The sequence below is a fragment of the Typopeltis vanoorti genome, chromosome 6 (assembly GCF_054136105.1).
Source record: "Typopeltis vanoorti isolate ZY-2024b chromosome 6, IOZ_Tvanoo_1.0, whole genome shotgun sequence".
Lineage (NCBI taxonomy): Eukaryota > Metazoa > Arthropoda > Arachnida > Uropygi > Thelyphonidae > Typopeltis > Typopeltis vanoorti.
The window spans coordinates 110,110,002-110,124,215 of record NC_143554.1 but is presented as its reverse complement, the minus strand read 5'-3'; the positions used below and the strand labels follow the sequence as shown (position 1 = coordinate 110,124,215).

At 36.5% G+C, this 14,214-nt stretch overlaps 1 protein-coding gene across 2 annotated transcripts in view; it reads left to right on the top strand.

Moving 5' to 3' along the window:
* Positions 1 to 14,214, top strand: part of LOC150105803 (sushi, von Willebrand factor type A, EGF and pentraxin domain-containing protein 1-like) — a 358,579-nt gene that overhangs the window by 266,329 nt on the left and 78,036 nt on the right. For both annotated transcript variants that reach the window (XM_090394354.1, XM_090394355.1), the window contains exon 31: positions 2,131 to 2,594. In XM_090394354.1, the coding sequence (XP_090250480.1) occupies positions 2,131 to 2,594 (464 nt within the window). The remainder of the gene's footprint in view (positions 1 to 2,130; positions 2,595 to 14,214) is intronic.

Sequence of the window (14,214 nt, the reverse complement as noted above, 5' to 3'; positions counted from 1 at the left end):
AGAGCTCTTCTTGGTTATAATCCTGTTAACAACAGGAGACTTTTAAATAGACTTAAGGCTCATCCTGCCAATGTGTTAATCATGGCTGTTTATGCCCCCCCCCCCCCCCACACACACACAGATAGCCCTGATGAGAGGGAGGAGTTCTAAAAAACTTAGACTGCTTTGGACTGCTTAAAAAGGCGCCAAGGGTATTTGCCGCCGGGGTGCAAACTTTTATCGGCCGCCCTTAATACTGCATTGTATAATCCAAATTAGATATTAGCTACATAAAATGATGCCCTATCAATGTTGCTGCTCGGGTTGCGGTGCACCCCTTGCACCCTCGGGTTGGCGCAGCCCTGCATGGATATCAGATTCAACATGGGATACGATCAAAAGAAGGCAGTTGGAGATACAAAGAAACACAGAGACTGAGGAATATAAGAAATTACATACAGAAGTCAGAAAAGCTATTAAGCAAGATAAGGAAATTATTATGCTAATAAATGTGAAGAGATAGAGTTCCATATGAGGAGGCATAATTATAAAAATATATTTAATTTAGTTTGTGACCTAAAGCACAAGTTTAAGTCCAAAAGTTGGTTTCGTTTTTATGAACCAGAAATGAAAAGTCAATGTATGAAATATTGCCATTCTATCTCACCAACACCAAAAAAAAAAAAAAAAAAAAAAAAAAAGAGTTGAAGCCAACCTTCCATTAGTAAGTGCATGCTGACATCTTTTGAATAGGAAAAATGTCATTCACTAGGACAATATGGTATGGTGATGGGGGGCGGGGAGGTTAAAGCACTTTCACAAAACTGTTGAAGATATTAAGAAATTTGAAACAACAAAGCAATCATGGTTACCTTTTTGTTTCAATTCAATTGTAGAACATCCTTGTTATATCTTTGCCTTGGTTTTATCAGACTTCTGATTATTTCCTAAATTGAAGGCATCTTAAAGTTATTCATTTTGAAAATAATGGTTTCAAACTGGAGAGTTTTACTATGATAGCTTGGAAAACTTCATGTGGCAGAGAAAATGTATTGAAAGGAAAGCAGGATGATTGTTTTTTTGAGAAACAGTGTATAAAAATAAAGTAGCAACTTCATTTTTTTTTTTTTTTAATTTCACTAATACGTTGCTATCACAATGAAGCCATTGCTTTCAGAGCGCTCCATGTAAATTGTGTAATGATAAAGAACATTCTTAATTATATAGTTGCTGGTGTGTGTTTATTTGTGCTTGGTTTCTTTTTGTCCTTGTTATTATTTGAAATTTGTGAAATATAAAACATTCACAAAATTAACTTTTTTTAATTCAAATAAAAAATCAAATGCACTTTTGGGTATTCTGTTATACAACTTATTACCTACATGGTGCGATTGGTAGAACAATGAGACACTGTACCCTTCAGTTGATAAAGACCTGAGTGTGATTCTCATCATCATGATAAGAGGAATCTTTATATGGATATTTTCAAATGAAGAGTTAGCTGATCTCATACAGAGATAGCAGAGTTTTTTCTCCTGGAAACTCAGGATTTTCATTCCACATCAAGCAGATCAGATGACAAACACTTACTCAATCTGTTGCTGTTGTGTAGTAGAAAATGGATAGTAGCATTCTAGAAAATGGATAGTAGTACAATAACTCTTCATATGAAAATAGGCTTAATTTCCTCAATCCTGTCTATAGCTGTATAATAGTGTCTCTCTCTCACTCACACACACACCCAGGAATGCCATGACCATCTCTCTTTTTCTTATCAAAGACCGAGAGAGCTGGTAAACATTTGATGAACAATATATTACTATTATCAATATATTACTATAATGTGCTGGCTCATTCTTACCAAAACAATACTGCCGGTAAGAATGAGTCAGCACATGTATCTCTCAAGAACATCTCACCCCCCCCCATCATTAATAATTTTATAATATACTATATATATAAAGACATTACTCGCATATGCAAAGGTTTCTTTATATAACATCTGATTTTCGAAAGGGGTGAATGTAATTTTTTAAAAATTAACTTGTTCCTTTATCTAAGAAAATGGAATCATATGTGATTTAGTGGTGAATGTTATATATATATATATATATATATTTTATATTTATTATTTTTTTTTTTTTCTTTCAGAATTATCAACTTGTTCACTTTTCTCAAATAATACATTCCATACATTTGATGGTATGGAATTTGAATTTTCTGGTAGATGCCGCTATACACTGGTAGAAGATTGCATAAATGGGGATTTCAGTGTTAGATTTGAAAACTGGTATCAGAATACAACTGAAAAAGTCCTTTACATCTATGTTCATTGTGTTCAGGTTGTGATAAGTCCACAAAATACTGTTTTAATAGATGGTATAAACATTAAACTACCTTACAAAAGTGATATTATTCACGTAGAAGCTTTAAATTCTTCAGTATTAGTAACAACTGATAAAGGATTTCTCTTTGAATGGCATAAATCTGGTCTAATCAAGATTCATTCTCCTCCGGAATATCAAAAACAGCTGTGTGGTTTGTGTGGAGATTTCAATATGGAAAGAGAAAATGATATGACCACAAGACAACATCTTCCAGCTAGGACTGCAGCAGTAAGTAAATTTTAAAATTATTTTTTAATCAAATAAAAAACAGTAAGAACAATGTGTTTATTAGAAATGTATAAAAGAGCAGTGACAGAGTATGGTATGATATACCATACTCTGTCATGTCAAATGGTATGACTAACAATAGAATGATATACTTATGATGAGTGTAGTGATTCCATACAGTTAATACAGGTCTAATCATAGTATTATATTCTTCAGAAAAAAAAAAAAAAATATATATATATATATATATATATTCAGAATTAATTTCATACATTTTTTATTAATTAAAAATACTTAAACAAATGTATTCCTTTGATCAACTGATTTTCAAATCTGGAAAATTATAGTAATTTTTGAAAAATTATAAATGAATAAACAAAAAAATATCATGCACTTGTTTATTCATTAAACAAATGGCATTAAGACAGCTTATTACTTAAGGTTTATTTACTGGACAGTCTAATTTAAATATCAAGTGACAATAAATTATAAAATAATAAAATTTTATTATAAAATAATAAAACTGTAAACAACTAAGTGAAATTTTTGAAAATACATAGCAGTGATTACTGCTATGTATTTTCATATTTGCTTAAGCAAATATGAAAATACATAGCAGTAATCACTGTCTTTTCAAAGGTTCATGATCATCTCCATCTAAAAATATATATTATGTGAATTTGTTTGTCTTTGTCTGATAAATTTCATCAGTTTCAAAAGTTTGATGTCAGATTTAGAATTTTTGGTCCAATAATTACTATAATAATAACTATTTGAAATAACTTTCTAACTATGGTAACACTAAAAGTGAGAGAGATAAAATAAACAAAATAAAAAAAAAAGGAACAGAATTGATTACTCACAGTAGGAAAAAAAATTACATTATTGCTAAAAATACTAAACAATGGAGTAACAAACAAGATTTGTTATTCTCTGTTGTTGTTTTTACAGTGGACATAATTTTTTCTTACTGGAAAAGATGTTTCTTGCATATAGTGACTCATCTATTTTCTATAGTTTGAATGTATATTATTGATAAGATTGGAGAATGGTATTGTAATTTTTTATCGCTCAAAGAAACTATTACAAACATACATGTATAGAAAATAAAAGCATACACAGATAATAAAAATAAGGATATTAAAAACCCAACTTTATTTCATAGTAATACTGACTCCATGGAGTTACCCGTAATAATAATGATATAAATTGAAACTTAGAAAGAGAGAGCTTATGTGAATACAATCTTCAGCATCAAAATTGCACTATTTTGTTCTACTTAAAATACACAAACTGGCCAGAAGGCCATATATTTGCCTTTTATTAGTGCATTTGATTAAGGTTTCACTGGCCCGACACCTGTTTTGAACTGTTAGTTCTCATCAGAATCATGGAAGAACTTTAAGAGGGCATAAACCCTCTGTTCATGGAATTGTTATGGTATTGAGCAGAGGGATTTTGCTTCTGTGGGAATGGATGCTTTGTGATTATCTGTAGGTGGGAGATGAATTTCATTACTTATTAGAGGCCTGATCTTAAAAAGTTATAAAACTAATAAAAATAGAAAAAAAAAATGTCTTGTCCATCCACAGCCCCCCCCCCCCAAAAAAAAGTCTGTCATCCAATTAGTCAACTTCTCCACCTACCTAGTGGACCAGTTAATCAGCAACCACCAGTATGGATTCTGAAAATCTAGATCACAACTGACCTTCTTAGCCTACATTGTCCACCTCTGGAGGTTTCTCATGGCACATATCATTATTATTACGGGCGACTCAGGGAGTCCTTAGACTCATCGAGGGAGGCCCTAAACATCATGTCCACACAACTATTCGATATTCTCACGGTATCTATCATACCTTGCCTTGAACTCATTCACTTTCATAGCACCCACAACAGACTCTGGCAGGTTACTCCACTCATATTTACCACTCTAAAAGTAAAGAACCCAGCTCTAACACCCTTGCTAACCACACTCTTGCCCAGCTTCCATAGATGTCCCCTAGTTCTCTCACCACCAGTCCTGATCTCAAAAATATCCTCTGAATTAATCCTATAGAAACCCTTTAGCAATTTGAATGTCTCAATCATATCTCCCCTTTTCTGCCTATCAACTAATTTCTGCAACCCACAAATCTTCAACCTGTTCTCATAAGGTTCATTCCATAGGCCTGCTGTCATCTTGGTCACTCGCCTCTGGATCCTCTCCACCTCCTCCCCATCAAGAAGAAACCTCAGTGACTAAATCTGGGCACAGTAGTCGAGATGAGGTCTTATCAAGGCTCGGTACAGAGGTATACCATGGAAAGATTCGGAGAAACCTTTGTTGTCACTCTTACACCTTCAAAGCTTTTGGTTGTGTTCACCATCGAGGCCTACTAAACAAATTGCCTTACTTTGCCTGCCCTCTGTAACTGGATAGCCAGCTTTCTCTCTGATCATTTTCATATATGTCATGGTGGATGGTACCTTCTCTTCAAACTTCACCACCAATGTGAGTGTGTAGCTCAAGGCTCTGTTCTATTACATATCCTCTTTCTTCTGCACATAAATGACCTGCTCTCATCCATTAATCTAATTCACAGTTTTGCTGATGATAGTACACTTCATTCATTCTACTCTTTCAGCAAACCACCAACTCATTACTCACCTCACTGGAGGGCAGTGAGAAGGAAATTAACAACATTCAACTGAATATTTCATCCAATTCACCTCTACTTGACACCATACTGCCTCAAAAATGACCTGCTCTCATCCATTAATCTAATTCACAGTTTTGCTGATGATAGTACACTTCATTCATTCTACTCTTTCAGCAAACCACCAACTCATTACTCACCTCACTGGAGGGCAGTGAGAAGGAAATTAACAACATTCAACTGAATATTTCATCCAATTCACCTCTACTTGACACCATACTGCCTCAAAACTGCTGCCACTGTTTTCCACTTGCATCTCCACCTTGGATGGATAGAACCCCCCCCCCTTCCTCTCCTGCTACCATCAATAGCACTCCTTTCTTTCTACACTGTTAGTTTTCACAAAAGCATCGTACTCCATCTTTGTTCCTGGATGTTGTTCTCATCAAACTCTATCTCACTTATTCCAACAATTTTTAGGCAAAATGAATACAACAATTTCATTCCACATATTTTGGATATCTTTAGAACTCATAACAAATTCACTTCTGGATCTTATAACACATCCCACTGACATCATTTTTCAGATGTGACTCCATACTTTCCCTAGCCATTTCCTCTCTATACCCACTAATCCTAGAACCTTGAGACCTAAACACTCCCACACATCCCGGGTCTACTTTTTGGTCTACTTGCATGCTAACTTCTGCATCTGGAATCCACATTTTGCTTGCAGTGTCTCTCTCTACCCTCCCCCTTCTCCCATTTACCTGTCTGTCTTGTGTTGCTGCTCTCTCATTCCTTTCACTCATGCTGTTCACCTCTCCATTCTCAACTCTTCTGCAGTCTCTTCTATTTCACTTCTTACTTCCTCAGATCTTCTCTTCCCTGTGGTCAGTACTCTCTCTTTCAGCAATAGCCTCTGTAGTTACTCACACCAAAACCATTTCAATGCAGTGTATCTTGCCGTGTTTCTCTCTTTTTATACAGTTCCATCTGTCATTCAAATTCATCCATGCATTTACAAAATGCAGACATTTCTCCTCACATAGGTCCATTAACATACCATTTATGATCTTGGCTTACCATCTCAACTTATCACTGTTATACATGGGCCACACTGACTATCTTTCTTATGAAACTTATCTTTTACACTTCTCACCAACCTCCTGATATCCATTCTCATGTTCTTCTTATTTCCTAACCAAGTTATTTATTCCTCCTGCCACTATCAAATCTTTTGCTTAGTTGTCATATCTAATACCTCAATTACTCTGCTCATTCTATCTCTGAAATCAAACATTATGCACTTTCTCAATCTTCTTCTTCTTCTCTTCCGTCTAAGATGGGTTGAGTCTTCTCTTGAGCAGGATCTTCCAGTCTTCTCTATTCCTTGCTGTTCGAAAAAGTTCCTTATATGTTCTGCATCCCGAGATGTTCTTTATTACCACACCTTTCTCAATCACCACACCTTAATTGAATCTTCATACAGAGCAACTCTTGAATCATTCATTATTTCTTTCACACTTCCATTTTTCATTCTATTCCTCCTCATTCTTCCTTCCATGCATAGGTACAATTCTTCTCATTTCATGCTACACGTGCTTCATCTCTTGCTTCATCATCATCAACTCTGCTTTTATATTTTGAATCACTTGCTCACTCCCATTAATGTTTGTCACATTTCCATCAGCTTCACTCTCTTTTTTCACTGACATTCATGTCTGCCATCAGTTGCACTGTTGTTTTACCAATTCAATCTCTCTAATTACTATCAGGTAAACTATCTTTTTCTCTCTCTCTCTCTCTCTCTCTCTCTCTGATTCTCATTGCCCATGAGCATGTCACACTTCCTGCATACTCATATTCACTCACTCACTTCTCTTATTGAACCTCTCCACATGGACATCCTTAGTATCTACATGTGCTTATATATTATAATCATGCCACTCACAGAGCGGGGGGGGGGGGGGGAAGAAAAGGAATTCAGCATACTCTTCATCAGTATATGTTTATAATGAAGAATTTGCAATGCATGTTTCATATTCTGCACCTGCACGTATTCTGTATCTTTCAGGTTGACATCATGCACATCATTCTTTTTATGACTATAAACAATTTAAACATGAGAGAGGACTTGAAAGTATTGTTAAAGGTAGCGAAAGAAAAGAGTGACAGAGTTAGAATAGTGAGTCTGTTGCTGCGGTATGACAGAGAGGAGTTTAGGAGGAGGGCCATAATCGCAAATGACATTATGCGCAGGTTATGCAGATGGTGTGGTGTGGAATTCGTGGACGTGTGAAATGAGTTTGATGGGTGAAAGGACTTATACAAGACGGATAGCCTGCATTTGAATGGACTTGGTGTGTGAAGACTGGAAAAAGTGTTGATGAATGAAGTGAAAATGGATGTGCAGAACCAGGGAAACTAGAACTACCAAGGAACTGGGGGAGTGGATATGCAGACATCAATGAGACAGTTGAGTGTAAAAATGTATATAATGTACCTGAGCTAGCATTAAGGACAAAAAATGGGAATGGGACATTTAGAATAACGCATCAAGATAAGGGTGGGACAAAGGGATCACTGCATTTCATGTATACTAATGCCAGGAGTATTAGGAACAAGAAGGAAGAATTTTTGGCCTTGATTGGCTCTTCCTGGCCACAGGTTATTGGCATTAGTGAAACATGGCTGATGAAAGATGATATAGTTAGTGGGATAGAATGTGTTTAGGAGGGACAGAGAGAGAATAAAATGGGGGGAGGGGTGTTATTGATGATAGCTGATGAACTGCAGCCAAGGAGAATTGAAGTTGTATTGCAGGATAGTGAAAGGAGCTCATTTGAGACTATTTGGTGTGAGATTGAGACTGGCAGAATAAAATATATAGTTGGGTGCTGCTATAGACCAGGTGATGGAATAGATGGTGGAGATAGTATGCATAAACAAATTGATGAAATGAGTGGAAGGAGGGTAATTATTATGGGGGATTTTAATTATGGTAACATTGATTGGAAGGAGGAGAGGACACATGTGAGGAAGTAAATGGATTTTATTCAATTATTAAGGGATAACTATCTGAGACAGCATGTAATTGACAGGAGGTTATGGCTGATTGTATACCTAGGGTCCGAATAGTAAAACAAGTAGGGGTTAAATGAATGAATAACACTATTAAGCTTGAGCTGCAAAAAAAGAAACAAATGTGGAGGGAATTTAAAGAAAGGGGTGACCTGCAGGCACACGAACAGTATAAAGTGCAGGCCAGAAGGGTAACGAGTGTGGTAAAAACAGCAAAAGCCGATTATGAAAGGAAACTAGCTATGCAAGCAAAAGAGAATCCCAAACAGTTCTTTCAATATGCTGCAAGCAAGAAAAAAACTGTACATGGCAAAATGATTTTAAGGAATGACGATGGTAAGGAAGTCACTGAACCAGTCGATATAGTGGAGTTACTGAATGACCACTTTGCAAAAGTATATCATCCAGGTGACATTGAAAAAATGAAGGAGCCATTAGTTTATACGGGAATTGTGATAAATGAAGTGGAGGTGAATAGTCTATTACAGAACCTTAATGTGAATACATCTGTGGGATTGGATGGTATACTGGCACGGGTCTTGCGTGAAGCGGCTAAGGAATTATCAGTGCCCTTGACCATTTTGTTTAATCTGAGTCTCGGGTCTGGTTTAGTCCCGAAGGCGTGGAAAGAGGGGAAAATAGTTTCACTGCATAAAGGAGGATCCAAGACTATGGTGGCAAATTACCGATCGATCAGCATATCAGGAGTTGTTGTCAAGGTCTTGGAGAAAGTAGTCAAGAGAAAAATACAGGAATGGATTGATGAAAATGAGATACTGTACAGGGGATAGCATGGCTTTGTAAAGAGTAGATCATGCCTGAGTAACTTGCTCAAGTTTTATAACAAGGTGACGGCTGAACTGGATAAGGGAAATGGGTTTACAGTGATACTGCTGGACCTGGCAAAGGGGTTTGACAGGATACCACATGGAATTCTAATCCATAAACTACAACATATGGGAATGGATATAGGGTTGGTGAGATGGATAGGTGGGTGGTTGATGGAGAGATATCAAAGAGTGGTTTATTCAGGAGTGGAGTCCAAAAGACGGCCTGTGACTAGTGGGGTGCCACAGGGTTCTGTTCTTGGACCACTTCTATTTAATCTGTTCATTAACGATATAGGGAAGGATCTATGTGGAACAGTTCATTTGTTTGCTGATGATGCAAAGTTGGGGAGGGGGATAGTGAATGCAGAAGATGTCAAAGTCTTGCAGGATGACTTAGATAGATTGGAGTTCTGGGATAAGGAGAATGGATGTCAATTTAATGTGACAAAATGTAAGGTTATGCATTTTGGGGTGAAAAGATTAGCAGCAGTATACCACATGGGTGGAACTGTACTCCAAGAGATTGATGAGGCCAGAGACTTGGGAGTGTTGGTGGATAGGGAGATGAAATTTATTGGGCACATTGCAAAAGTATCTAAATCAACTCACTTGGTTGTTGAAAAATACCTTAACAAGCAAGTTATTGTACCTCTGTGCCGAGCCTTGATAAGACCTCATCTTGACTACTGTGCCCAGATTTGGTCACCTCAGTTCCTTCTTGATGGGGAGGAGGTGGAGAGGATCCAGAGATGAGTGACTAAGATGATAGCAGGTCTATGGAATGAACCATATGAGAACAGGTTGAAGATGATTTGTGGGTTGCAGAAACTGGTTGATAGGCAGAAAAGGGAAGATATGATTGAGACATTCAAATTGCTAAAAGGATTCTATAAGATTAATTCAGAGGATATTTTTGAGATCAAGACTGGTGGTGGGAGAACTAGAGGACACCTATGGAAGCTGGGCAAGAGTGTGGTTAGCAGTGGTGTTAGAGCTGGGTTCTTTACTTTTAGAGTGGTAAATGAGTGAAATAAGCTGCCAGAGTCTGTTGTGGGTGCTATGACAGTGAGCGAGTTCAAGGCAAGGTATGATAGATACTGTGAGAATGTCGTATAGTTGTGTGGACATGATGTTTAGGGCCTCCCTCAATGAGTCTAAGGACTCCCTGGAGTAGCCCGAAAATAATAATAATAATAACATACATCGAAGAGCCAAAACATTAGGACCAGTGTCTTCATACAAATTGAAGCAACTGCAGGGAAACGACATCACTTGTGTAGGTCATGAAATGGTATAAATAATACCAGATACTGTGCTCTGTTAAGAAGCAGTGGACTTAAGTGAGTTTGACAAAGGCCAAATTGTAACGGTCAGATGTCTTGTTCATAGCATTTCTGAGATAGCAAGGCTTGTGGGGGGTGCTCACAGGTGTAATGTTTCACAACACACAGATTCATTGTCAAAAGCACCTCAAATGAGCACATTAGCATCAAAACTAGACTTTACATGAGCAGAAGGTGGTCTGCTCCCATGAATCTCACTTCCTCTTGCACCATGTGGATGGCTGGGAATTCTGGGTCCAGTCATTCATGTACAGGAAACTATGGTGTCTACCACCTACCTAAACTACCTAAGCAGGATAATGCACCATGCCACACTGTCTGGATTGTGCAAGAATGGTTTGCAGAACATGAGGAAGACTTCCAGATATTGCCCTCGCCTCCAAATTCCCCAGACATTAAAAGTTTTTTCACTTGGTTAAACTATACATTAAAGATACCAAGAAATTATATACTTGGTTTAATCCTTTATCCAAGTGTAAGCAAAACTTTTCTTTTCAGGTGTTCTGTAGTAATAGAAGTGGGAAGAAAAAAAAATTATCCAGAGTAATTTAACAATAAGGTGTGACACCTTTTGGCAACTCGTAGATGAAAATATGACTTCTGCATTACTTCAACCTTAGTATCACTTCTGGGTCTGGCTCCCACTGAAGAGACCTCGATAAAAGTTGAAACTGGTCATAATGCATAGCATTATACATGTCTGCGAGATGTGCCTTTCATTATGGGATGCTAAGGCAAGTGATGTGGAGTCTTAGTTTCTATATATGAGTTGCCCAGTCCTGAAAATACTTCAGGCACAAACTTTGTTTGCTTACACTTGGATAAAGGATTAAACCAAGCATATAATTTCTTGGTATCTTTAATTTATATCCCCAGACATTAATCAAGCATCTGTGGTTTGTGTTGGAACAGCAGATCTGCTCTGCAGTGGCTCAATCACGTAACGTACAAGAGTTAAAAGATTTGCTTGTTATGTGTTGGTACCATACCACAAGAAACCTTTAGAAATCTTGTAGCATTGATGCCTCACCGGATAAGAGCTGTTTTGGCAGCAGATGGAGGACCGACATTGTATAATGGTCATAACGTTTTGACTCTTCGGTGTATCTTGTAGTTGTGCTATGATACTGAAATTATGTAACGTGTGTATATATATATATGATTTCAGCAGTTAAGGATAAATACTATCAAAAAAGCTTATGTGGCACATATCCTAGTTATGCAACATACAGTCTACAGACTGCATAAATTGAATATCTTCCTGCGGTTCATTGTTAACCAAATGAAATTTACTACAATTGGTTAAAATCTCTTTTGCCCCTGTTGCAGAGTATGGAAAATTTACAGAAAACCTTGATTTCATTATCTAGTCTCTAGTCTCCCTGCTTCCCAATAAGTCCAAATATCATATGACTTACTGCTTTATAAAATGAGCACTCTCATTCATAAATAGTAAACACAATAAAAAAATTAAAAAATATGAAAAAAATAGAAATATATGATGCTGCCAGTTGGCATTGCTTTCAACAAACATATTCCTGTGGTCCCATCAATCTCTTTAGTATATACAAAAGTAGACTGAAATGTAAGGCCTGTTATTGAATAAAATCAGAAATACTTATTATTTTTATTCATGTTTTCTGTTGGAGTCATGAGAGTCATCCTAAAGAGCAACACAAAATCTATTATATAAATTAAGGGGATATTAAATCCCACATTGTTTTAAAACCGAATAAGAAACTCAAAGATTGGAATCAGAGAGTTTCATGCCGAATATAGTAAACTATAAAAGTATCGGCGATTACTAGCGTGTCTCTGTGCTAAAATTCTTTTACTCACCATTCCCTTATGCAACCTCCAGAAATTGTCTCTTTTGCCCCACCCCTTGTTCTGCTACATCAAAAATCTATTCAGTGTCCATGCAGTAAATAACTTTCAACAACTTGAATGTCTTTGTCATATCATCTATTCAATCCACCCAACTCTATAGATTTCATGTCATGAATTTGTCTTCATAATGAGTGTTACATTCCACAGTCCTGATATAATTTTACCACAGTCCTGATAGAACTTTACCACCTTTGTTGCGAGTTGCCCGAGATTGTACTATGTACTAGGACTACTTGCATTAGCTCGCACTAGTAATCACCGATACTTTTATAGTTTACTATAAAAGTATCGGCATGAAACTCTCTAATTCCAATCTCTGAGTTTCTTATTCGGTTTTAAAACAATGTGGGATTTAATATCCCCTTAATTTAAATAATGTTTATATCGCCAAAATGAAGCCTATTGGCTCTTTATATTTAAGTAACTTAATGGTTGCACCTTTTTGACAACTCGTATAGCAGAGTATATAAGTTCTTTTCGCTATACCCTTTGATATCTATTTGGTCTAGCTACTCACTGATGAAGCCTCAAAAAAGGCTGAAACCGGTCTGGGTAGTGACCTCCCACCATAATGTAATAACACCATACATTTCCTAGGAAATGTGTTTTTACATTATGGAAAATACCAAGAATAGCGATCAGAACTTTACCACCTTTGCTGCGAGTTGCCTGAGATTGTACTACGTACTAGGACTACTTGCATTAGCTCACGCTAGTAATCACCGATACTTTTATAGTTTACTATATTCGGTATGAAACTCTCTGATTCCAATCTTTGAGTTTCTTATTTGGTTTTAAAACAATGTGGGATTTAATATCCCCTTAATTTAAATAACGTTTATATCGCCAAAATGAAGCCTATTGGCTCTTTATGTTTAAGTAACAAAATCTATCACATTCCTGCTTAAATTATTTGATATTCTGCACTCATATCTCCTTCTCAGGCAATGCATTCCACCTTGGCTACTCTCTGTGCTAAAATTCTTTTACTCACCATTCCCTTATGCAACCTCCAGAAATTGTCTCTTTTCCCCCACCCTTGTTCTGCTACATCAAAAATCTATTCAGTGTCCATGCAGTAAATAACTTTCAACAACTTAAATGTCTTTGTCATATCATCTATTCAATCCGCCTAATATAGATTTCATGTCATGAATTTGTCTTCATAATGAGTGTTACGTTCCACAGTCCTGATATAATTTTTCTTAAACTGCCTTTACCCTCTCTCTCTTTCAAATTTCTTCCCAACCTTCAAATCCTGGTGATCAGATCTAAGCACAGCAATCCATATATAGTCTAATCTCACCATACAATGGCACCATCCCTCTTGTATTTTCTAATTAACATACTTCTAGGTTGCAGCAGTCCTCTGGGTTATCTTCAACCCCCCCCCCCTTTTCTTGCAGTATGTTCCCTCAACTTCATATTTCTATCCACCGTCATCCTAAGATCTCTTACCAAGAGTAGAATATTTAGGCTCCTATCTGTGGATCTCAAATTTCAAAACCTTAACACTTAACTCATTAACTTGATGTTGCTAGTCATTTTTTTACCCTTCCAGCTTATTTATATCTTTCTGAATAGCCACAAATGCACTTCAAATAACCTTTTCTATCTTTGCATCATATGTAAACAGCTGAATATCTCCCTGCAGTTCAGTGACAATATCATAAGGTCAAAAAGTTTTTTTTTTTTTTATGTGACTTAGATTCATGAAAATGTTGCATGTGTTTACACCATTTTCATGAATGTATGAACAACTGTTTCATGAATGAATGAAATGTACTATTGGTTTAGTACATATATGAAGTGTATTCAGAAAAAAGTTCTAATT